The sequence below is a fragment of the Dermacentor albipictus genome, chromosome 5 (assembly GCF_038994185.2).
Source record: "Dermacentor albipictus isolate Rhodes 1998 colony chromosome 5, USDA_Dalb.pri_finalv2, whole genome shotgun sequence".
Lineage (NCBI taxonomy): Eukaryota > Metazoa > Arthropoda > Arachnida > Ixodida > Ixodidae > Dermacentor > Dermacentor albipictus.
Genome location: NC_091825.1, coordinates 92,809,521 through 92,836,698, shown reverse-complemented (window position 1 = coordinate 92,836,698; position 27,178 = coordinate 92,809,521). Strand labels below are relative to the sequence as shown.

The 27,178-nt window shown below is 43.3% G+C and overlaps 1 protein-coding gene across 1 annotated transcript in view; it reads left to right on the top strand.

Moving 5' to 3' along the window:
* Positions 1 to 19,557, top strand: part of LOC135897086 (uncharacterized) — a 35,425-nt gene extending 15,868 nt beyond the window's left edge. The window contains exons 3-6 of the mRNA XM_065425668.1: positions 526 to 620; positions 10,328 to 10,387; positions 14,603 to 14,686; positions 19,349 to 19,557. Coding sequence (XP_065281740.1) covers positions 526 to 620; positions 10,328 to 10,387; positions 14,603 to 14,686; positions 19,349 to 19,542 — 433 coding nt within the window. The 3' untranslated portion in view covers positions 19,543 to 19,557. The remainder of the gene's footprint in view (positions 1 to 525; positions 621 to 10,327; positions 10,388 to 14,602; positions 14,687 to 19,348) is intronic.
* The last annotated feature ends 7,621 nt before the right edge of the window (positions 19,558 to 27,178 follow it).

The window sequence follows — 27,178 nt, the reverse complement described above, 5'->3', positions numbered from 1 at the left end:
CACGTCTTCCGGAGCAGAATCACGTGATCAGTGCGCGATGCAGACTTAGAGCTGCGCTCTAATTTCGCATTAGGGATTATGGTCATCGTCGGTGAATTATTTTCGTATTGTCGTCCCACAGAAACTGATGTGAATTAGTACAAAGCAGTGACCTTTTACGATCTCAATTCAGAATTCTAAATGTGGGCTCTAGACGGCTTTACGCATTAAATAAGGGTGGCGGATCTGTAATTGGGACGAAAATAAACGCTAGTTCTGTCAAATACCTAGCTTTCACGAGGGACAATATTCGTTGGCCTGCAGTAAGCTCGTTTTCATTGTGTCGCATTTTTATATGTTTGTGGACAAAGCATCTAAATCAGCCAGCAGAGTCACAGACAGCTGCTAGTCGGGAAACGTTCTCGTAAAATGCCCGTCTTGTCATTTTGCCTCTACATGGTTACGTGGTTACCTTTAACTTAATTTGAGTATTTGAGGGTTGCTAAATTTCTCGTGGTAATGATTTCACCTGTTACTTTCTCATAGCAAACTTCATTGTACTGCGTACCGTGTTTACATGGAGATGTCAAAGAAGAAAGGAATGGACGTCGCACCACTGCTGAAGGCAGCAAAAGTTGATGGTAAGGAACACGAAGCTGTCACGATAATTCCTGAAGTAGTAGGCAGCTCCGCATGTGCCATATACAGTTTCATTAGTAGGTCAGAGCTTACGCTTGAAATCCATTCCACACGCGAAAAAAAAGGCGAACGCTTATTAGGGCGTGCGTATGCTTCTATTTCATACGGAATGGCCAGTATCGCTCGCTTCTCAGCGCAAGCCGCAACATTAGCTTGCAGCAGCTTATGACCTTGGCCTCGAAAGACCGCGCTAATGAAGGTATTTATCACAGCGCATGCGGAGGGAGTGTGCTAGAGACGGTGATGACGAAATTATAAGGGGTGACGATGAGCCGCTGTGTAAGGATAAAAATAAGGAGTCTTTGGTCTATGATGTTTCTTTGAATATCTTCGTTTACACAACACTCTGTTCATTTATCATACCACTCACCTGATGGCACATCCCCACAGCGGTCTCAAGAAGGCATCATCATCTTCTTCAATTCAGGAGGCCGCGGCATGTACGCACGCTGTAAGCTGAGAAAGCCGTCGCATGTATAACTTGCTAGGGCGCGGAAATCAAGTGATTTGATTTCGTTTGCAGTGCTTGTTCTGGACACAGCAAAATACCAAGGAAGCGCAGCACACACGGTCAGTATTGTCGATGACTAGGGCGCCAAGAGAATGGCAGCAGCAACACTTACACAGGACGTAGGTACAGTGGAAAAACTAACCCTGTAACCCTCGCGGCGACGACCTGCAGCACAAGGAACAGTACTTGCTCGCTCATATACCACCTTCAGACACAAACGTCTACGCTCAGCAGATATCTGCCTGGTCGGGGACAACTTAACTAAAGAGTAGGCCAACCATGATTCATATTTAAAACCCAACGTATCGAAGCCTGACCGGCTCATTCTTCAGAGGTGAGATTGCATGAAGCGTTTCAGAGCCTATATGCGTTTTCGGCGCGTTGAAAGCCGCGATGAGTCTTTTCGTATACGTTTAGCGTGAACGACGCGAACTGTTCCTCACGAACGATTACTGTTACTCGGCGTCTTCCGGATGTGCTAGGATTTCAACAGGAGTCGCCGCTAGTCATTGTATTCTTCCTCCAAAATGATAGCGCCGTCCGGTATAATCTGGTGATCAGAAACCTGGCACTGTTCTGTCACAGCACTGCGTTGTCTATTTAGGTGGCAAAGGTAATTCTTGTATTGACGAATTCTATCCGCGAAATCTTTAGTCTCGCCAATACAAGACACGGGGAATTTGGTGCAGGTAGTCTTGTACACAGTGCCCTCGGGCTTTTCCACAACGCGGTCTTTAGTGCAAAGCGAGGATGCTACCGACCGTAGAGAGAGGCTTGTGAGCGACGTGAATCCCTGCCCCTCGCAGCACATGAACCAATGCATCTGTGAAGCTTCGAACATAGGATATCTAGAAACCGCGCTGTTGCCAGGGTAGTTTGGCAGTCGCCCTCTTCCGTTTACTCTCGTTCCGGTGGTGGAGGGCACGGTGTATAAATAACTTTGTATAACTGTTCATGCCATGGTCACGGATTACTGAGTACTTTTCTTTCTTTTGGAGTTGCAGGTACGAGCTAATTCTGCCGGCTATATTTACGAGGCTTTAGACAAGAGAACACTTGTGGCAAGTGGGTGAATGTGTACAAGATTACCTACACAAAATGTCCCATGTCGTATACTGGCGAGACTAATAACTTCCCGGACAGAATTCGACAGCCCAAGAATGACCTAGCCACCTAAACAGGGAGCGCAGCGCTGTGGCAGAAGAATGCGAGCTTTTTTATCAGCAGGTTTGCCCAGCCGGCACCGTCGTTTTGGAGTAAGAGAAAAACCACTGGGGGTGGCTCTTTCTGAAATCATGGTACATCCAGAAGACGCCGAGTTACGTCAATCGCCTTCAGGAATACTTCACGCCATTTACTCTCAAGGTCTACGAAAATATGTGTTGGCGCATGTCAAAGAGCTAAAAAGGCATATAAGCACTGCTACGCTGCACGCCCTTTAACTCCACTAGAAGGAACCGGGCAGGCTACGGTACGTCACGTTTTAAAAATATACTGTGGTTGGAGTTTTCATGCTCTTTAATTCACCTTCATACACTACTAAAACGAAGGAATCTTCAAACACGCGATCCACATGCTGTAAACCATCAAGAAAGTACCAGAAATATGCATTGTCCAAACCCCGGCGCGCGAATCCCTGGCAGAGAATGCGATGGCAGAAGCCGCGACCCGAGATCGTACTCATCGGACTTTCCTGCCGGACGAACCACGGTGATGGCGTTCCACCCCAGAAAACACGCTTATATTCTGCGGTATCATGGACTAAAGATAAGGATCTGTCCCCCGCCTCAAGCAGTGCTCAACAAACAGAAACGGTAACTTTCAGAAGACTGCGAATAAACTCTGAGGCACATGGCCCGCTACTCCACCGAATCTCGCACACGCTAAACTCATATACTTGGAAGTTCTACGAAGTGCTCAGCGCCGTACGGCAGACGGTGTGGGGGACCACCGGGAATGCGGAGAACACAATGCCAACGCACGCAACACGTGAGCATTGGGAGGCCCATCTGTCGGACTCGAACCGTGACGATCGTCCAACTAGGGTTGGTGGACCGTGCTCAGATGGTGGCCAGGATTCATAGCCTCATTGAGTAAGGAGTGCTTACTAGCTCATACCAATAAAGTTTATTCATCATAATTATCACCATTTCACTTATCACCTTGAAGGCCCGAAGGCATTATATTATTTAGGGCAGTAAAAAACATGCGAGAGAGGTCGCAAAGAAGAAAATAAGTTCTTATATTTGAAATAATTCACACCTTTCGAAACGGGTGAATGGTTCATACGGGATGTATAAGCTTTCATTTCATAGACAAAAGCCTGTTTAGCGGTTCCCTCTGACCATCTGAAATGTCTGACACCATGTGATAGTCGACCAAATACTTGGAACATAAGGCTTTGTAAAGGAAAATTCTAGCTGCCATTACGAGTCGTTTTTCAGGATATAAACAATCAATTCTACGCAATGACCTTGAACCAAGCACCGCCAATTCAACCGTTTAACCTGACACCACAGCAGAATGTCTTGTGTTATCACGTGTGGCATAAGGCAATTGGTTCGATAGGGGCTTAACGTGCGGCGCCTGCGGTGGCCCTTGCTACTATACTCTTCGAAATACATAATGAATTTCTGCGCATATCTACATTTCAGAATGCTCAGGCGCCATGAAATAAGTGAGATATTGTATACTTAATACGTGAACATCCCTGCGGCAATATATCTTACTATTTGGATGGCTTTTGTTGTGTATTCTCAAGCAGGTGGTTTTCCTCTTTCATTGCTTTTGCACAACAGAAATTGATGCCGGTATTCTTCTCTAAAGCCGGTTGTTTTCTTTGGAGACTTTATCTTCCTTAGCCAAATATTTGTAATAATTCAAGCATGTATGTCACAGTTGATGACAATTTATGTTTCAAAGAAAAATTTGGTCTATATTTCTTTAGATGCTTTGTATGTAGACATCCATGTAGAAGATGCGACTAATTGGTGGTAACGAAAGTTTTCCTGTCAATATTTGTTGTCGCCTAAGGGTATTGCGGGGCGCGATTGTTGATGAAAGCTACTTCGGACACGCAGTGCTCGATGCATTACGTGGTTTTAGGAGCCGTGCCCGACAGCAGCAAATTTTGAGAAAACCATTGTACAGAAAACTTCAGCTCAGAATAATAACCACGCTGGCATGAAAAATAAATACCAGCAGACTTCTGCACTTCTGTCGTCTCTGATTTATTAATGCGGCAGCAGCGTTCTCCGACAGTGAAAACCAGCATCTTATAATTGCTGGCCTGCATTTTGCTCAAATAATTGCGTCCGCGCTCTTCGAAGAGAGGGAGAGAGACAATGTTCTTCATTTAAATACACCAATTCGGCGAGTGCATATGTAAGCGCCTACAGTTATTACAATACGTGTTCGTGGTCATTCCCAGGCGCTACAGGTTTCCATTGGTGAAGGCGGTGTTAAGACGATGTCAATGATACATTATCTCAAGGTTACGGGGAGGCTGATGTGCAACCCTTGATTTTAGGTAGGGGTCTATTCAAGGGAGAAAGCGATGTTCAAGCGATAGACACCACAGACAATTCGCTTCCGCGTGGGCATGTATCTTTGGCCATTGCTCAAACATAAAATTTTTTAAAATATATTTGCCGGAAATTTCTTACATTTTATGCTTCTTCGTGGGCAGCTAGATCCAATAATTTATTTACCAATTTGCCACGCTGTCTAAAAATCCATTGGTATAAAATGGTGTGGTCGCCAACAGTGGCCTTATGGCAAATGTAACTAGTATCTCTGGTCACTAAAAGTTGTTTACGAGTTCTTTTCATATTGCATATGTTCTGCAGGGCCGCTTTTGAGTCTGTGAAGATGATCCATCAGCCTTGTGGTTGTCGCAAATTAACAGAAAGCTTCTTTTCTGCTGTAAAGTACAGCGGATGTGCATGATGTTAACCGTTCAAGAGGGTAACAGCAGCACTGTCCAGTAGACGGTACGTGTAATGCGTACGATTAACTATGTTGAGAGGAAGACCCATCGGTGAAGATTTAAGGCTAACCGGAGTATACCTAGGCGATGTGGCTGAGGCCCAGTACTAGAATCTCGGCTTGTGGGATGGTTTTCTTTCTCCTGATACAGGAAATCTGTAATATTATTGTAATAGAAGAGAGTGCCCAAGACGGAAAATTAAAAGGTGCGAGCTGTTACACTTATGCAGGAAGAATGCACTTATTTTGAGAACGGCGTTCCCAAATTTAGGGTTAGCGCCGCTTTTAGGTATGCGCCGAAGGAAGAGCTATCTAATTTTGATAAGCTGTCGGTTATGGATACGTAATAATTCTTGCGCACATAAGATGCCAATAGGTAGACAGCTTCCTTTCTCCAAAATTCTGATGCCGGACGAACGTTTTGGTAGCCGAAGGAATATCTGTAAGGAGTTGTTTCGCAGTGAATCGAGTTTTCTTTACGGTTAACTATATTCGCTGCACACCGGTAGGCTGTAGCGCAGAACATCATGCACGTAAGCTTTATGTATAAGAGCCCCATCGATCGGCAATCGCAGCCCGAAGATTACCCGGGCATATATCATAACATTTACGATATTGCCGAGATATCCCGCAAAACAAGTACATCTGAAGTCACTAAGGTAGGCTCTTACCAGTTATCAACCAGAGGAATTTTTCGCATCGTACGTGTGGAAGAACACGCCCACTAGCTATCAATGGATATAGTCTCATGTGCTTACGTATAAATGTAGAGACGACATCGTTATCTGAAGATAGGTGCAACCCTCGGTGTGCCAAAGAGAGATGCTAGTCACCGCTTTTTGTAGCCGCTGCTGAGGAGTGCAACATGTCAGTGATGCGTTCCGAATGCATGTGTTGCTTGATGTGAACACCCCAGGTGGAATAGGTTAGGATTGAATAATATAGGCCTGAGGAGGACGCCCTATGGCGTGCCCTTCATTACAACGGTGACATTCATTCTCGCCGTATGGTGTGCTTATGAGCCGTTGCCGCCCTTGCTGATAGTTCGCAATTTTTGTGTCTAGCCTTCATCCAAGAGCAACAGCTACAAGAACATCAAGTACTGCGCCATGCAGCACATAGTGAAATTTTGATGTACTGGGAAGGAAAATGGCAACTGGAGTTTGTCCATCCACGAGTTCTTCTAAATTGACTAGATGAAGGAAATATTAGACCTGTTTTGTTCAAGATAATTTATTTCTCGTTGATAAAGTTTCTGACTTTCGAAAATCAATGTTAGCCTTTTGTAGATTATCTTCTCCATCTGCTTTCCGGCGCAACTCAGAGGGCTATAAGTCTGACAGACACATAGTTCGTTGGTGGCTTCTCAGGCTTGATGACAGGGACAATTGTTGCCACCTTCTACTCAGCAGAAAACTTAGCTTTCAGTCATTGTGCATTTTATAATTCCAGCAGTCGAAGAAAGTATTGAGGTAAGTGAACAATAGCTTTGTGAATAACGCCGTCATTTCGTGGAGACTAGCGTTCATTACCTTCGGTGATAGCAACAGTCAGTTCCTCTAGAGGGAATTGAATATGCATAGCGGATACAGCCAAATGGGCAACGCTAAGCTGGTGACTGCTGGAGGTGTTGAAAGTGTCCACCTAGTCGGCATGTCAATTTTGTCTGGTGCTTAAGTGCTGATTGACTGGAAGTGCCTATATCAACGTGAGGTATACCCCATCCGGGTCAATCAGAAATACAGCAGCAGACGAAATGGACATGTCCGGTAGGCGGGCGCTTGCAGAACCCCCCCCCCCCCCCCCCTGGTCTGTATAGTAGTCCTGTACCTCTACATAGACGGCAGTGTGCTTTATTGGCTTATCCTCATTAAGCGTGAGCACTGTGATGAAGTAAACGTGATGGGGATTATTGCGGTTTCCTCTGCTTACTCGCAAGATTTTGTCCAGTGATTTTTAACTTGTAGTGTTTAACAAAAGCTTCTCCACATCTGCCATCTTAGCTGCAGAGGTGCTGCAAATATCCACCTAGTGGGCATGTCACCGTGCCAGTGAAGCACATCTGCTTAGCTGGAGATGTGCTTCTGTGCCCACCCACTGAGCAGCGAGGAGGTTTTCGACGTGTTTGTGTCCGCAATGTTTTCACTCTACTTACCTTCGCTTCATGCCAAGTCTCTCGATCTTTTCTTCATTGGCGGAGACATCACATTACGGTCTCTAGCCTAATGCTCTCAAGCAATAAGCTGTTGTAGAAATACGCTCAAAATTCCCGGTTGCACTCGAATATTCTGTTTACTGCTTCCGTATACGCTTTCTCAATTAACAAAGTTGACCTGCATTTTTGCTGTGATATTTGGCTGCATTTTTGCAGGTTGCCACTATCTTTCAAGAGAAAAGTGTATCACAGCTGTCTCATACCAGTACTCACGCATGGGGCAGAAACCTGGAGGCTTACCAAACGGGTTCTGCTTAAATTGAGGACGACGCAACCAGCTATGGAATGAAGAATGATGGCTGTAACGTTAAGGGATACGAAAAGAGCAGATTGGTTGAGGGAACAAACGCGGGTTAATGACAACTTAGTTGAAATCAAGAAAAAGAAATAGGCATGGGCAGGACATGTAATGAGGAGGGAAGATAACCGATGGTCATTAAGTGTTACGGACTGGACTCCAAGGGAAGGGAAGCGTAGCAGGGGGCGGCTGAAAGTTAGGTGGTTGGATGACATTAAGAAGTTTGCAGGGACAACATGGCCATAATTAGCACATTACCGGGGTAGTTGGAGAAGTATGGGAGAGGCGTTTGCCCTGCAGGGGGCGTAACCAGGCTGATGATGATGATGATGATGATGATGATGATTTGCTGTGATAGCAAGCAGTTAATTGCTCAAAATTAGGTTTGTCTTGTCGATCCATCCCCGCCGTCTGTTCATTCTGTTGCGCTAACCATGACCGCTGTCACCACCGACGACACACATCAACAATTTTTGTCGTCGCCAGGGTACCCAGTCAGCCCGAGAAAGATGCAGTTTCTCACGAAAGGCGAGACGTCATTGGGAGAGCAAGTTAGTAGACATCCATAATAGGCAAGGCTGATGGTATTATGAGCCGTAGAGACTTGTAAGCACTCGCTTACTAAATAAATTAACAAGAATGGTGCCAGCGAGCATAGGCAAACATGCACACATCACACTTGATGACCGTGGACCCTCGCTGTCAAAATGCTGGCGTGATGAGGGACTAGAGCAGCAGCGAGCGAAGTCATCTTCGAACTGTCTGTCTCTTAAACGTGAATTCAGCGGCGAAAACACAGTACACGCAAAGCTACGAGCCGTCGGCCCATCTAGACTCTGCCCCGAAGCAGATCACTTCCAAGATAGAACCCGCGCGACACACGCGACCAGGCGCGGCCGCTCCATGCGCTGCCTCCTTGCCAGCTCCCCTCCTTATAATCACGCCCCTTCCCATCCCCCGGATGCTCGCGCACAATTGAAGAAGGGCCGCTTCATACCCGCTTTTCTTTCTTGCGCGCGATAGATTGAGCCGTGATCGTCGGCTCACCCTCGCAAGCTTTCGCTCGCACATACAACATGTGGTTACGCTGCTATCGCCTTTGGACATTATGCGGAACATCACGGCAAAGGCGACAGGTGCGCTAGAATTTCCATGCAGCGTCCATATAATTGTTATAATAAAAGAAGAGTTCAGCACAACCGCCTTCACTGTGCTTCGAACCCTTGCCACTGAAGTAATGTGGATTTGCGAGTCGAGCGGGTTAACCACTCAGCTATCACACAACTTCATTTATGTTTAGTGTATGGGAATATCAGCAATGGTCAAAGGAACACTATTTACATTTTCTTTGGAAGCACATGCAAAAAATAAATGCATATGTGGTATACAGTCAAAACAAAGTTCAGTACAGTAAAAGTTTGGGACAAATCCTTAATGAATGCCGTTTTTCTACAGATCATGGTTTTCTTTTAGTAGTTTCTTTATTATGTGCATTCTTGTTTGTTTCTTGCAAAATGAATGATACACATTTTCGTTTTTCAGAAAAATGGTACTATAGTATTACGTAGCAATTCTTGATCTTGTCAGGAGTAGCGTCGCGACTTTTGTGGCCTTGAAGAAGATCACATATGTTTTTCTACTTCAAATGCATAAACTTAATATCCATGCTTTTTCAAAAATGTATGTTTTAGGTGGCTCAATAAAGTTGTCAAATAACTTCAGACGCACATGGTAGTTATCATGACTGACCTAATGGGGTGTAAATATTCATACTAGATATACAACATTGTTATGCAATGTTAGAGCCGTGTAAAAATATATAAACATGGAGGCCGTAAGCATACGCAGTAATGCGATATGACTAAAGGGAATACAACTGCTAACTGGCCTCATGCTTTTTCGTGAAATGTTTCAGGGCTTCTTTGTAGATGACTACAAATTTTAAAAATACACCTCCAGGGATTGCTCCTATCCACCTATTTTATTGTTTAAATATGTCGCTTAAGATTACATTCCTTCCCAGCTTTTTCGTAATCTTTACTGCATACTGTACAGCAGTTTTTCGGAAGAGCAGCACTGATACGGAGTGCTTCAAACGCGCATTATTGTGTTATAACTTTCGGTTGAAAGCTTCTCAGCGTACTTGTGTGACTGCCCGTTTGACATTCCTTTTTGCCATGAAGCCCTGAACGTACAAAAATACGACACAGTATTTGCCGATTCCTCACTCGTGCTTTAATTTCACAGGCTACCAAGTTTCTTTGAAAATCGCTCTCTCATTGCAGTCGTTCTGAAATAGCATATTCATGATGTGCATGTAGGTACATCTCTGTGCTGTGTAGAAAGTATGCTGTGCAGAAACGTTGCCGTGAAAGAGTAGATGCGACCACAAATATGGCACTTCACTAGTTGAAGGATATGCCAGATGCTACAAGTTAAAGGAGATCAATAATGAACCAAATAAAAAAGAAAAAATATATAGGTAGGACGACAAATAAAACAGCATCATGCGATTCTTTTGCAACAAGAAATGTGCAATAATATATTGGAGTGTGGCATTCGATTAATGCAATCTTTCTTCGTGCGTAACCAGTATCTTCGGGCTGTTCTTTATTGTTTATTTCCGTTCCCTCTGCAGTACCGTGGTGCCCTTTTACTGCGGTAGAGGCAAGTTCTGGCACCACAACTTATAAGCAAGGTAATGTTCTACGGAAAAATACTTTTTAACCTGTTAGCACTAGAGATGACTGTGCTTTCCAAGAGGTAGGCAAAAGAGCATGTGTGATCTCTTAAAAACTTCAATGCCACGAAGACCCGCCTGATTCACTAATATATTTTTTTTTGCCGCAACTCCACCATTGAATAATTAGAAGTCAATATTTAGTGGGCCTCACAACATCCGTAACAGATGCAGCTGCTTCACCGTAGTCAGTGCGTTTCTCATCGCTGTCAGGACTGAGTTAGGCATTCGGAAAGTTGCGTATGGTTTCAAATTAACCATATTTGAACCATGACTTATGCCGCGAAGCGGTTTATGCGACTAAAACTTCTTGTCAACTTTCTATACGTGTTTAACTGTTGTCCTGGCGAATCTAAAGCGTGCACTCGTTCTAAATGCAAAGGAAAAAGGTGCACTGTGAGGGAGTTGTGTGGGTAAATAATTGGGTGTCTGAATTACTTAGACACTAAGTCATATATACGAAACAAAGCAGTTGTAGTCTGCATGTTTAGAGGCCTTATAATAAACTAGTAGATAGTTCTCTCTCTTTCTTGTTAAAAATAAATGTGGCGGCGACTTTACGTTTGGAGAAAATGGGGAAGGGTATGTATGTATGTTGAGATATTGAGGTGCCTAGGAGGTGATTGGCACTTTTGGAATACAATGCATAATATTCACTTCCTTCCTTACAAGAGGGGGTAAACGAAAAGCGTAGTTTTGTTGTCCGGTCAAATGAAAAAATTAAATGTTCTACAATCGTATTCCAGCTTTGCTAATATAATCAAAAACAGTATTTCTTAAAATACTGGTATATGAAGTTTCAAAGAGTGTTATAAGCGTGTTTCAGCAGCCTTAGTAAGTATGTGTACTGTTGTAAAAGTGGTGTACGTCACACGAAGGTTACGATAGAATTTGACTAAGCAGAGAGGAAGCTGTGGTAGAATTGCAGGCAAAGTTTCAGGAGCGAGAGTTGTTGAGGGCGACGACGAAATAGTGTAGGCACTTGTAAGTGCTATATGCGATATTTTCCATCACACACTCTGAAGAGGACATGGTGCTGAGTACTCATTTGGTCAAGTTAGGTTAGGTTAGGTTGTCAAGATGGTCATTCGTGGGGGGTTTCGCGCGCCTTTTTTGCCTCTTTAATAAGCATTCTGCAAGTAAGAGCTTCGATGGATACCCGGACCTCCTGAGGCGGGTTACCAGCTTTGTAAAACTGGTTTCACATTTGTGATGGAATGATTTTTGCAGTGCGCTAAGGAAGTCATTGCCCTCTTCACAAGCTTGGAATGGGCCTATTGGTAGGGAAGGACAGGTTTGTTGCTCCTTGGTTCATACGACCAACACATATGATGAGACGATATATACACACCAAGGTATAAAAATCTTATAAAACCGCCGATATCGAGCAAATGTCTTAGTAACAATGGCGCAAGACATATAGAAAACGCCGCCATAACATTACACACGGCAGAATAAAAAAAAATTCTCCGCGCAATCTAGAACCACTAAAATATTGTCGACGTATCTGAAAACTCTAGTGACTTGCTGGCCTTCAAAGGTGTTTCTTTTAGTATCCTGTCACACGCAGCCAAATAAATATCGCATAACCCAGGCGCAATGCAGGAGCCAACGCAAATGCCGTTATTCTGGATATACGTCGCCTTCCCATTAATTAAGCCAAAGCATAATGCAAGTAAACAGAGAGAGGTTCTGTAAACGTTATAATAACAACAGAGACGTCGCGACACAGGACGAGAGTAAAGAGCACAGGACATAGCACTTTCTAGCAACCAAATGTTTATTTGCAGAAGCAGCATATAAAGACATCATTGAATGTGACATAAAGAACAGAAAAAAAAGGATAAGCGTCAGCCACGGAGATGTTTCAGTTCTTTTCTTGATAGCGTGAGGGACGCAGAACTGACGCTGGCGTCGCCAGTTGTGAGTATTCAAAATGCCTCAAAGATTTCCCGCGCGCGCTTTTCGCTATATCTTCTAATTATTTCGCACCTTTTAAAGATTGGGCTGCCACCACACGTGTTACAGTGGGCATCCAGATGACTGTACGGGTTTACTTAGTGAAGCGCTATTTATGTTATTCGCGCAGGCGATTAGTACGCCTCTCCATTTGCCCGGTATAGCTACGTTTACAATATCAAGCGGGATGTTATAGATGACCTGCGTTGTACATTAAATGAAGCCACGAACATGATTCTTACAGCAACTTTTACACGCGACAGTATCTACCTTGTTGACTATTTTGCACAACCCGCTGAGTTTTCAGGGGCATTGTACACAACCTTCACTCCTGCCTTGGCCGCAATTTTCATAACGTTGTGGAAAAGACGGTGTACATAAGGAATGACGGCAAGTCTAGATCTCGAAGGTGGTGACTGCATAGTTTGTTTTCCGGCGTTATTTACCTCTTTTACAAGGTCCCCAGCAACATTGCACAACGCGCTGGTCGGGTAGCCTGCTGATGTTATTGTGTTAACTTTTGCTGAACAGCTCTGTACAACAGAGCGCTCGTACGAACGCTTGAGAGCAGCTCGCAAACATGCCTTAGCGATGCCTCGTTTTACGAGTTTGGAGTTTGGAACAGCTTCGCCGCTCGTACTTCTTCACGAGTGGAAGGACTGATGAATGTTTTGTCGATAATACTGCTAGTGGTTTTTCTGGTTCTCTTGCTGCAGGTATTTTGTCTCCTCGTATAACTTGCCCAGTATCGCTCAATATTGGCATTCTTTAGCTGAATTGCAGGTAGATCTATGTTAAAAACAGTAGTACATTAAAACGGGTGATTCTGCTTCTCTTTCGCACTTTTTTGTTTCGTCGTGCCTTTCAGCGTTTTGTTAGGGGTTTTGTACTGGTGTGTCCTAATATTTGTGATAAAACTGGGAAAAGGTTATCTAAGGCTTTTAATTATCGCTTTTTAGTTGATAACTTCAGTTCTTTATAATCCAAATGTTAGGTCTTGTATTCTGCATTCTCATTTCACATCATAAAACACAATGGAAGAGATCATAAGTGTAATGACGAGTCAGGATAAGAGTAAATTTATTAAGCCCGTTAACTTATACAGGTGTGCATTGCTGGTAGAAGTAGAGACTAATGTATGGGCAACAGCTTTTGTTAAATATTTGAGACACTGAAACCGATACCATTGCTTTATACAAACTTTGCTTCGTGAAAAGTGGCCAGTAGGCTTTGAAAATATTTTCAATGTTCTACAAAACGTAGTATCCTTTCAAAAAAATGATGGGTATAGAACGAATTGCTTTCTGACATTTATTAGCCCGTAAATTCTATATGTAGTAAACGTGTTGGCAGGAGTTGACCAAACTGAAGCAATGATAGATAGTGGACAAGCCGAATATTATGCGCTGACCAATTTAGGCTCACTGTTAGGATATCCTGCTACTACTATTCAATGTGAGCTGAGCTTCTCCTGTAGTTACAAGTATTTTTATAGCGTCGCTCCCAAAAATTTAGATGTGTCTTAGAGATTTATGAGGGCAGCTTACTAAAATTCTTTGAGAATTTCGGTATTTGACACGACGCAAAAAATTAACATCTTTGAATTGCTTTTTTTACCCGCAGCCCGATTTGAAATGCAAAGATGAGGTAGAGGAGGTGCTACATATTGTGATACGTTATGGCATACTTTATTCATTTGGCCAAGTGGCAATACTGTTCGACGTGAAGTGATTTAGTAGGAAGATCTTCAGCTGTGAAAATCTAGAGATTAGGTGACAATGTTTGAAATTGAAGCAGAACACTGTTAAAGCAGTAAGCGTCTTTACAGCATGTAATAAATGTGAGTTTTCTTGCTCCAGAAGCTGAAATTGCGTTAAAATATTTCCAAAGAACATATTGTTAATATATTCAAGTTACTGGATAAGCAACTTGAAAAAGCACGTTGGTCTCTCAGTATATTCGTATATGTCTGAATATAGCCTTAGGGACACTCTAGCGCTATTCTCGGTGTCGCGAACCCTTGGGATTTGCTGTCATTCAAAAATTGTACAGCATTTATGTTACGTCTCTTAACATATGCTCTCGTATTTAAGACAGCTGTTCAAAGAGGAAATACAGTATCTGCGACGCTTTATCTTCATAGTTTTATTTATTATAGAATGCTCGTTTGCCATAAGAACCCACGATACAAGATGTTCGCTCATTCTTTTACAGGGTACAAGAATGGGAGAAATTACACTTTCGAATACTATGACTCCACAGACAAGTGCGCTGTGATTACGTTCTCAGACAAAGAATGTAAGATTACAATGATTTACGCTCTACTTCTCTATGTGGAGGCTGCTTTGCCTTACAACAATATTGTAATTAGCTATGAACGCCACATAAAAATGGTGAAAGTCATTATAAAACATTTCGCACAATGCATCTAACTTATTGTCTACAATTTTCAGTTAAGTGCGGTAATAATGTAGTAATGAACCTTCATTTCAACATACAGGACCATTGAAGAGTACACTGCTCAAACAAGTCACATGCGACCATTTAAGTAGAATAGAATTCTGCTTACATTCGTAGGCACTGTAATTTGTTATTCCTCTACAATTAGTCCATGTTTCTAATTCATGGAATTTCATGAGTTTGCAATAACCCTTAGATCATTAAAGACATTTCTGAACGACACATACAAGAAATGACTTGTTGTACAAGAGAAAACCCGGGAAGGCGGGCGACAGAATTTCAAAATGATGAGCAAAACGAGAACGAGGTAAAAGCGGGAGCCAACTTTTCGACTTATCTTTTCACAAGGATTTTAAAAAGAAAAATTCAAGGGTTGAAAAATTGGCTCCCGCTTTTACCTTGTTCTTGTTTTGCTCATGGTTGCGGCAAGAGGTAAACATTTCGGTTAGGAGAAATTTCATGGGGTCGTTTATAATGTTAACTTGGGTTTGCATGAGCGCTTTGAAAGATATCTGAAACACGCCGTGGTTGCTGAGTGGCTATGGTGTTAGGCTGCTGAGCACGAGGTCACGGCATTGAATCCCGGCCACGACGGCCGCATTTGGATGGGGGCGAAATACGAAAACACCCGTGTACTTAGATTTAGGTGCGCGTTAAAGAACCCCAGGTGGTCGAAATTTCCGGACTCCTCCACTACAGCGTGCCTCATAATCAGAAAGTTGTTTTGGCACGTAAAACCCCATAATTTAATTTAATTTAAGATATCTGAAGAGTGAGCTAAGACTGTGTTTTTTGTATACTCGTCTCGTGATTTACATAGTCGCGGGCCACATGACATACATCGCTGTAGCAAAAACAAGTCGCTGTTGGAGTCTATAGTAATGTAAAAGCGTTTTTCAAATTAGCACTCACTGAAACACTTCCGACATATTCCTCCGTAACACAACTTGTGAGTCTCCACTTCCAGCACATTCTTTTACAATATAACATAAATACCCAGAAGTATGCGGGAATCGGAGCCTTGCGGGGTGCTTGGGAAGAGGTTTTTAGAATACTATTCACGGCAACAGCCACTACTTGGTGCAACAGTAAAGTATGTCACATCGCTACACACAGGACAATACCAAGTACGCTGCAGAAAAATACGAGGGAGCTGCCATATAAATCATGTCTGCAGATATATTACAAAGTGCAGATTCAAATTCAGGTTGAATGCTGAATACAGCTAAAATACAGCTAAAATACAGCTGAAATCTCTTGCATGAAAATAATAACGGTTCTCTTTAGTAAGTTACGAGTCATGTGGTTACTACAGCAACAAAGAGATGAATGTAAGTGTAGTTAAACAAGGAGAGCAAGCCCTTTCCAAAATAAACATGCAGTTTGAAGATAGCCGAAGTAAGTCAACCGCAACATTTTATGGACCACGGGATCTCAGATTACAACGAAGGCTTCAAATAAACCAACGGACGAAGGAAGGCGACACGGGACAATCACGTAGGCGCACTAATCTCTTGGCACAGGAATAAATCGCTGCTGCCAAGGATTAAAACAACAAGAAACAGTGCCATCATCTGCATCGGACAACGAAAACACGATACAGAACAGCTTCTTCGTTGTAATCATGTACAACCAACTCGCTCACCAGCATGTGCTCAGTGCAGTTTCAGGAAACGTTCAATTTCCGAGCGGCCTGTAAGAGCAGTCACAAAAATCGAGCATGACAAGGTTGTTGACATATACTGGTAGAGGCTGTATATGGGTATACCAGTCTGCGTTGTGAGGCTGTGCAGATATTCACCTTTTTCTCAGATCCAGTGTTTCCTAAAATTTTGTGGTTGACTGTACTTAGCATAGCATCATCAGCTACATGAAGTGGGAACATTATGTAATCTCTATTAACAATTGTATCTTATTCAAAAGAAAAGTCGTCTAATGGAACACTGCCAGCTAATAGTAACAGCCAATGAAGTCGCTTTCTCTTGTTTCAAAATGAGAAGCACTTTTTTGCATACAACTATGTGCTATGCAGAAAAATAGCCAACTTGCAAGTTGTTACATGTTTTTGTGGAAAGGCTTATTTTATTAGTCTGTCGCGGAATTGTCAGCAAAAGAAGCGTGTGATTTCCTGTGAAAACAATAATACTTCATCCCGCTTTCCTACAAGGCATGCTTTCTGCTGTAGCAGTGAGAACTTTCTTTTTTGAATATTGCACGTAATGTGTTAGACTGCAGACAAAGAAGCGATATGCGCCCCAGAAATCAAGCTGACCATTCTATTTTTATACATGGCGATTGGATTAGATGGACATATTTACTTGCCTGCAAGAAAAATTCATACTAACTGTGAATATATTGTATTTTTTATATGCGTTGAGCTCACATTTTCTAACCAAGAACATACTGGCACTTTGAAGCTAGACTCACGCACACTGGCTTTGCGGCATCTTTTCTAATAAACATTCATACCTTGCGATTTCTGCAGAACGGCCAAAGTTTTTTTCTGGAAACAACAAATACTTTCCTTATTATTCTGAGTATATTTTTGGCACTATATAAGGGCATGTGTGCTTTGAAAATAAGGTTTGCCCCTAGGGCGTCTCAGTACATATCCGCTAGACGGAGCCTGACGAGCTTCACAGCAATCTCTTCATAAGTAAGGATTATTCACAATACTAACCGTAGAATCTGAATATTCTAAGGGGTTTGACTCATCGATGAGAGGTGGGCACCTCGTAAACAAGCCTGAATAGAAGCGGCACAATTGTAATTTGGTTTGCGACTTCGGCTGTGACTAACATCTTCCACCTCTCGTATGATGCGACTGTGCCGCTCGCTTCAACGTCGCTAAAAGAGCCAGCGTGTTAAAGAGGATTGGAAAAGTACAACATCAAACGAAGCCCACAAAACATATTTCTGCATTTGTTTCAATATTTATTTATGCATATGCTAGTAAAGAAAGATATTGCGTGTCAGTTTTTGAAGGAACTTTTAATTTGGCATCAGAAAACAAACGAGCACTCCCGTAAAAACAAGGTAATGCTTCTTTAACTACCGATTTTGAGGGAAAGGGTTGTGTAGGTTTTTGTTCGTTTATTATTAATGACACTGCCAGTCTTAGTGAGTATTAAACTGTTTTACAGAAAATAAACAAAAAGAAGAACAGCTCATTCTACGTTGTAGAGTAAAATACAAAGGAAAGGAAAAAGACTACTTTAAGTGCTGCAAAAATCACCCATGACGGTGTGAAATACAAAACTTTTGGCTAGTATGATAGCATCACTTTATGACAAATGTAGTATTAGTACAATTTAAAACTATATAGCGAACAAATTACCCATGTAATATAAGAGATGTTATACAGACAACAACGGAGCAGTGATCAGAGTTTTAGATCGAAATGCAGAAGTTTTATGCACAATAAACAAGTATTATAGTGAAGATATGCTGGTGTGTCAAGTGGCGTATTCTGTGTTCGATGTCTCTACTTGGTTGATGAAAACTGAAAGTGATGTAGAGGAAGCTGTCTCTGAGCTGAGAAGATTCTATTCTTTCACCACACGTGGGAAAAGTGAAAACTTGAATGTGTCAGTGTAAATACTGTACTGATTTAGTGTAAATTGGTGTATTTTTCCCGATAGACCTGATGTAGACAAAGTAAAGACCTTAGCTCGGTCTATATTATAACTGGGGTGCGTAAGTTGGTAGATGGATTTCAAGCTGGCTTGTCTGGCCCTAACAGATGGCGTTTTAAGGCCTGCATCAGCTAAGACATTTGTAGGGGCATCACTGGTTCTGTATTTATTAAAGTTGAACCGTACAGCATTTGTTTGCACCCTTTCTAGTTTTGATATGTTAATTGATGTGTGTGAAAATCAGCTGATGTTAGCGTATTCAAAGACGGAGCGAACGAAACCTTTATAGGCTAGTAGTCTAGTGTGCAAGGCGTAAACATCGTCTAAGAAAAAAAAGTTTCCGTAATGTGACTGAGGTAGTATTATCACCGTGTAAATTACATGAGAAGCCAGAAGTAAATGCGAAGCCTAATAATTTGTGGGGATTTACATTATTCAGGCAAGTTCCACTGAGAGCACAAGAAATTTCCGAAGGCTGTTTTTTTGTTGTAAAGGACATGCACATAGTAGTGTTGATTGACACTTGCTATTCGTTGTAACATTTGGACACCAAGTCTAATGCTCTGTTTAATAATAAGTGATCTGCATAACTAATGAAGTACGAAGGTAACGTAAGTAACGGTAACGAAGTAACGAAATGAAGTACGAAGGTGATCATCAGTGGAATAGCCGTTAACTAACGTTTACGCAGTAGAATTACTAATGAAAAGGTGTGAATTTTATGCAGCCGCTTGTTTTAAAAAAAACAGGCGCTGGTAAAGAAACAACTGGTACCTGAGCAAAGCTACTTTACCCAATTGTTTATTATAAGTTCCCTGCTATTCAAGAACAAAATATATGTCTGCACTGTCTCCGCTTTTTGCAGGTGAAATAAAATGTGAATTGCACGTTTGGGAAAACTACACTGATTCGAAAATGACGAATTGCGTCAGAGAATATGAATACTTGTGCAGACATCGCACTAAGTACACCCCTTATGAGAGTAATATTTGTACTTGGGATAAGAGTCGTTATGACACGCCATCTGTGTTCATTCCTTATTTACCCACTGGGAAGTGATGCGAACGTTTGTTGAACGCCTGTAATATTCAGCAGGCGTCGCATCGTTTATTTTTCTGTGAACACAGTGTTTCGTAGAGTTCAATAAAACTTGCCTAAAATACTCTGCTGCTTCCATGTTTGTGTTTTCAACGGTCTCTGATGATAGGGAAGATAACGGCTTGATTCCTAATAAAGCACATTCACTAGACCCTGATGATGGATCATTGATCAGGAGAAAGTAAAAGAGGACATCAGAATCATTCCTGAAATTATACATCTGTGGGAGGCGTGAGAAATTCAGATAACACCTGTCAATACCACAAGCTTGCATATTTGCAAAGAAAGAAATTTCTCGAGATCAAGTTGCATTAGATGGGTCGCAAAACATAATACAATTATTTTATACTTTCCTCAAAATTGTTTTGCAAGCGACGGGGGCATGTCGGATGACTAAAATTTATTCGCAGTCATGGACAACACTATCTGCTTTCTGGCAGAACTGGAAGTTATGCGACTGCGAAGGCTGATGTGCTGATAATTTTGAGTTCATGCTCACAGAGCTTGCATCATTGTTCTTGTACTTGCGGTGGCACGTGTAGCCTTAATGCCCCACTGGTGGTCCAGCCGCTAGATTATGAGAGAAGAAAATAAAGAGGTATTGTGAAGACAGTCAAAAATGCACAAATGTTAAAATCAGTTGGTGTGAATGCTTAACGCTATAGAATGTAGCACAGGCAACATCAATCTGGCGGAAATGTATAAAGTACATCAATAGCGAAAGAAGAAGCATCAACATGGTGGCTGTATTGTCAAATGCACCGCTGGCGAAACGATTAATAATAGGGCTATTTATTTACCTACACTTCATGCAGGTTCGTGCAGACTAGTGTTGTGTCGGGCAGAAGCTAGGACGTCGTGTGCTGCACGTTACCTTCTGCATCAGAGGACGAAAAGCTCCTGACTCCGCACTTCTCCTGAGTTCGCCCACATTGGCTGTGTATATGTCCTAGCATCAAACTAAACGCCAATATACGAGTTTCCTTTCATAAACTAATCTAGACAAACTTCAGCGTTACATATCGCGAATGCACAGTGCACGAAGACAACTTCTCAATGCGTATAATACGGAGTTTGAAACAGCCCACACCGCCGTAAGTAAGATAATTTTATTTTCATGGAAGATTAGCTCACCTTTGTATGTGACACATAGTCCCACCAGCACTTCGCTACCATCCTTGCCGCGAGTATTCACTATCGTCGCTGTATCAGCGTCAACAGTCAGAGACAAAATGGAATCGCGCGTTTGCAACGCCAGCCTGCTTCTCTGTCATCTGTTGCCTACACTAATCGAAACCGCAGTGTAGAAACTGTAGTTGTCATGCGACACTAAAGCTATAAACATGGCTTCGTGTAGCTGGGTGGAGCTGCACTTTTCTACATCAAGTAAAAAGAATAGCGACCTCTTGCACTAGCTACATTCATGTAGCCAGTGTCGGTAAGAAACTAGCCCTGGTAAATTCATGACAGCGCTTGTAGAGAAAATAAGCAAGCCATCGGCACACAGTGGCATGATGGGCCACTGTGCCAGCCTGCAGCTATGGTATCTCTCGGCAACTAATAATAAACAGCAGTTGGCCGTCATCCATATGCAGTTGGAAAATACCTACGTACAACGCCCACTGCTTTATTGTTGTCGATGAGAAGCCCAGCGTCACAGCCATTAAATTACCCGGCGGCACTAAGCTTGCGCGCTGGGCAAGGCGCGCGCACTCGCGTTTTCATAGATAGTGGGGAGCAATTTCTGCAGACGGGGTTTCTCGGACTCAGCTAACACCCAGAAGAATGACAGTGAGTCAGCAAACAGTAGTGGGTTTAATTATCTTCCTAGCAAATCTGGCAAGTTCTGATCAGCTTGGTGCGCAAAAGTGGACGGAGCACATAACAATGACAATGATTGTTTGTTGCAAGTGATATCACTTTTTACCACATTTAATGAGCACTTGGCGCTGAGTAATTTCTAGGAGCTTGACAGCAGGATGGCAGAATACTTGCTGAAATTTCTCGTTCTTTTCCTCTTTATATTGGCCTTTGCGTTGTCCTAACGTAGTCAACAAAAGTGAATGATTGACTCGTTTACGTCCCAACCTTTCCTCTCCTTGCGTTCTCTCTTTGTAATCTCTCCTAGGAAGAAATGGCTTGCGTAAATAGCCAGTAGCAGTAGTGGCCACGCGTTCCGCTTGTTCGGAAGCCAGGGTAAGGTTAAATTGTGTTATATCTAAAGTAACACTACCAGAAACAACTGTGTTGGTCTCGAGGAATGTGACAGCAGGGAATTCCGCAATATATTTGACCGCAAAGGGGCAACGGGATCTTGGCATTTTGCTACCCCAGAAATGCTACCGCCGCGAACGGGAACCCAACCGATGCTCTCATGGTCAATCATGGTAAACGCTCAGAAACCTGAAATTTGGCAGCGATCATTACGTAATAGAAGTCAAACTGGAAGTTGAGAAAGGCCGAGCTCGAGAGTTCGAGGTCATAGATCGGAACCATTTTCATAAGAGCCCAAAGCGGGAAAGAAACCACCAAACTCAATCTCAGAGACTGGTGTGAGGGCATCAGAAGGGACATCAAAACAGTGTCTAAAAGGATTGTTACAGACGCTAATGTAGAGGCAATGAACTCGAAACTTGCCCACTTAATAGAAGCCAAGGAAGCCACAACCCGACGGTGGTGGGTCCAAATGCTAAATCGTAGGCTGAGAAAAAGAATCGCAGAACTTGATAAACAAATCGAACAACACTGTAACACCCTCTGCCAGCAACAGTGGGACGAGTTTTTTGAGCCAATCGAGGGGCAAATAAGGAACGGCAAGGCGTGGAAAGAAGGCACTAGAGCCAACCTAAGAAGAACCAACCAAACCACTAGACTAGACCAAAGAAGGCACTAGAGCCAACCAGAGACACAGCCTTGCCCGAGCTATACACGTAGCCCTCAAGGATCAGCCCATCGAAACAGTTACCAAACAACTAATTGACAAATACCTACCAGTTAGAAATGAGCAGGACCAAGCACTTCCATCAAAATACAGGGGAGCCGCTCAACATGAACTCGACCAACCCTTCACCACATCCGAAATCCGGAGGGTCTTAATTGAACTAAATCTGAAGTGAGTCCCTGGTCCTGATGGAGGAACAAACAGATCACTTAGCAATCTCGATGAGCCGTCAATCGAATCACCGACAGACTTCATCAGTGAAGCACGGATTTCAGGCGAAGTCCCAGAAGAATGGAAAACTTCACAAGTTACACTAATACCGAAACCGGGTAAACCTCCAAGCTTGGACAACTTAACGCCAATATCACTTACATCATGCGTGGGGAAGGTCACTGAACACACAATCCTTCTTAGGCTAAAAGATAACGTAGAGGACAATAATATATACACTCACAACATGCTGTGTTTTAGGCCCGCACTTTCCACGCAGGATGCCATGAAGCAAATTAAACACCACATACTCGACGAATATTCTGGGAATAGTAAGGCCATACTCAGATTAGACTAGGAAAAAGCGTTTGACAGCATCAAGCATGAGTACATCCTCAAAACGATAGAAGACATTGGACTCGGGTTGAGGATGTTTAAATACATCAAATCCTTTCTCGAAACACGCACTTTGAAGGTAAAGGTCGGCGAGACAAACTCGGAAGTGGTTCAGCTCGGAGATGGAGGAACCCCCCAATGATCGGTCATCTCTCCCGTCCTTTTCAACCTGTGCATGATTCGTCGGTCCAGAAAGCTGGGCAACATTAAGGGCATTGACCACACCATATATGTATGTTGTGTATGTCCCTGAATGATGTGCTGGTGGCAGCGAAGGGCAGCTACAGGACGCACTGACTGAAGCGATCAAGATGGTGGAAGAATACCTGAGACCCACTGAACTCAGGTGCTCCCCACATAATTCAGAGTTACTACTTTATAGACATGAAAAAGGGGGCAGGCCTAAGGGCTGGAAACCTCTATCGGAAAGCAATATACGCCTACATAGAGAAAATGGTGTCGATATTCTCAGAATCAACTTGATCAGGATACTAGGCTTTTTCATTGATGCAAACGGTGGAAACCATACGGAAGTCAAGAAAATCACCCTTAAACGGATAACACGTGCAGAATGATCAGACGCCTGGCAGGAAGACAAAAGGGCATGAAAGAAGATAACCTCATCAGATTAATCAACTCTTTCGTACTCTGTCATATTTGATACGCCGCTGCCATGTACAACAGGACGCCGGTTCAGCTCAAGAAGCTTGACACAGCGATCAAGAAGGTTGTTAAAAGCGCATTGGGGCTCCAAATGTGAACCAGCGCGGACAAATTGCTCAAGTTAGGAATACACAACACGACCATGGAGATTGCGGAGGCTCAAGAAACATCACAAATCGCGAGACTATCTAGAACCAGCACGGGAAGATCAATGCTGGACAAGGTCATGATCAACCCCATTACGGATCCAGCAAAGCACACTAAAACTCATCGAGAATTCGCAGACAACATAATTGTCGCATCGCTACCCAGGAATATGAACCCAAAACATAACATCAGCAGGAGAGTTGCACGAGCCAGGGCGTTGATCAAGAAAATGGATAAAGGGGGCAGAGGAGCCTGCTTCGTTGATTCAGCTGCCTACAAGGATTGAACTAAGTTCGCGGCTGTGGCAGTGGATCATCAGGGCAAATGCACCAACTGCGCCACGGTGTACACTGCGAAAAAGTCGTTGAACAAGTTACCATTGCATTGACACTAACAGACTATAGATTCACAGAAATATATAGTGAAACGAGAACAGTTATTAGAGCTTTCAATAGAGGAAAGATTGCCCCACAGGGTGCGAGAATAATTAACCAAAAGCAAACAAACGTTACACGTTACATTTATTTGTTCCAGGTACATCTTGGTTCACTTGATGACATTCCTGTCAATTTAAATGGATCGGCCAACAGCGTCGCCCGCGACCTTACAGACCGGGCCGCTTTTACATACGGTTTTGATTCTGCTGGATTGGAGAACCTACAGAGAGAGACGCTCATTACATACAATGAAATTACAAAACATTGCTACATGGAAAGGAGGGAGTTTCCACCCCCTCACTATACGATAAACAGAGCACAAGCAGTTACACTTAGGCAACTACAAACAAAGTCTTATTATTCACCTGCACAAATAAAGGAATGGAATGACATTGTAGACATGAATATCATATGCAAAGCATGCGAAAAGGAGATATGCACGCTTGAACATCTGCGCAGGGAGTGTGGGTCTCTCGGCCCTGGAATTTCCCAGGATCGGTTTTTAGGAATGATCAGATCTGCAGATCATATCCCTCAAGTCCTGGCTGTCGAGTACGCCCGTGGTAGGGCTAGGAGGCGTGACCTCTTGGTCCCAACATGAAACTAGCCAGGCAGGTGGCAACCTTGTACAGGACCAGAATAAAGTTTTTTCCTCCTCCTCCTCCAGTCACGGTAAGGTTGGACAGTGAAACATTACCCAAAACACGGTTTGTTTGGAGCCAATGAATGCATAGAGGTTTCCTTATTTGGTGTTGAAAAGGCTAAAAAAGTATACGAGCTGCAGAGAAAAGCATCTTCAAACACATTTTTACCGGGCTAGAATAGATTAATTTACAGTGAAAAGACTAGAAGAGACATGGGACGTTCCGAAACAGCCGATCACCAAAACCACCCCCTGTTTCTTCTTCTTCTTCTACACTCCTCTGGTGCGGCGTTACATTTTCCTCCGGGGCAGGCGAAGCTCACCGAGAGAATCACAGTGCACGTTGATGGCAGGGCTTCAATTGGGCGACCTGCATAGCTTGCGTCTTGCGCGAACGGCGGTTATCAGCCGTCACTTTAGTGATGACACAGGTCACTTCACTCAAACATTTGAGAATGACCAACGGGCCTGAATACTTGGAAAGAAGTTTTTGGCAAAGTCCCCTTTTCTGAACTGCAGCACACAGGCACACGAAGTCACCGGTGGCGAATCCAACGGGCAAATGGTGTGGTAGAGTCCTTCCGTCTATACACTGTCCTACAATGAGGTGACAGAATTCACCTCGTGAAAGGCGCATGAGAGTGACAGAGTAGAAGTGAAGTTTGGGGAGTTGATGAATGCTTTCTAAGTATGTAAACAAAAAGTTCATCGCACGCCTCTGTTGCGTGAGGCAGGCTAAAGGGCTAATGATGATGATGATGTGTAGTGTTTTATGGCGCAAGGGCCAGGTTTGGCCAAAGAGCGCCATGACAAGTGGTAGTGTTAACGATGTAATATGGAAGATGTGACTTGGCTGTAAAGTGGCCTAAAAATAGTCGCTGTAAAGTGCGTAAAATCTGCGTGCTATAAAATTATGGCGATGATTAATGACGGATACTATGTACATTAAAATCCATCGTAAAAGAATGATGCAAAAATAGAAAATATATAAGATTCTAAAATTCACTAGAGCACCACTGCCTCGTTAGAGCCCTTGAGACACAAGGGCCTAGAGGCATGTGCTACATAAAAAAATTTATCACAGCGGCATCCTCTGGAAAGAGGAGACGCTACGAGTGTGGGGGGCTAATAACATGTAATACAACATCTTTCAGGAAGCCCAGGACTGCGCTGGAGTCAAACAGCGGTTCTGGGCCTAGTAACATTGCTGGATGAAGGGGGATATGCTGGCGGTATGCTAAGGCAAAATGTTTCTTTCTTTCGGATTCGGCTTTCCGACACTCCAGAAGGACGTGGAGGACGGTCAGCCTCTCCCCGCATCTACCACAGGTTGGAGGCTCGTTTCCGGTGAGTAAAACGTTATGTGTGCCAAATGTGTGTCCTATTCTCAGACGACATAATAGGACATCTGTCTGGCGTGATTTTGTTACGGAAGGCCAGAATCCTAACTGTGGCTTTATCACGTGGAGCTTATTATTTGTTTCCGCGTCCCATAGCCGTTGCCACTGGTTCCGTAGTTTCCTCCGTAAGAGGGGCTTCAGGTCTGTGACAGGAACTGCAGCGGTGGGATTAGCAGAATGCGATGCAACTGACGTGGCCATCTGGTCCGCTAGAACGTTACCTTCGATTGCCCTGTGACCTGGCACCCAGCATATGATGACATGCTGATTACCTATATACGCTTTACACAGAGCAGAATAAAGTTCGTTAATTACCGGATTTTTGTGGTTAGAGAATGCCATCAAGGTCTTCACAACACTAAGGGAATCCGTATATATGATTGCTTTCTGGAGTTTTGATTTCCTGATATGCTTCACAGCCGACAGTAGTGCGTAGGCCTCAGCCGTGAAGATACTCGTTTCCGGATGCAGTACGTCAGATTCCGAGAAGGATGAACCGACGGCTGCATAGGACACCCCATCGTGTGACTTCGATGCGTCAGTGTAGAACTCCGAGCAGGAGTGTTTGTGCTGGAGTTCCCGGAAATGCATTTGGATTTCAATGTCTGAAGTGTGTTTTGTTACTTGCATGAAAGATATATCGCATTGTATGAGCTGCCACTCCCAAGGAGGTAGCAGCTTGGCTGGATGCATTAGGGGAAGCTCGAGGAGCGGAACGTGCATTTCTTCACTAAGCTCCCTCACACGCAGCGAGAGAGGC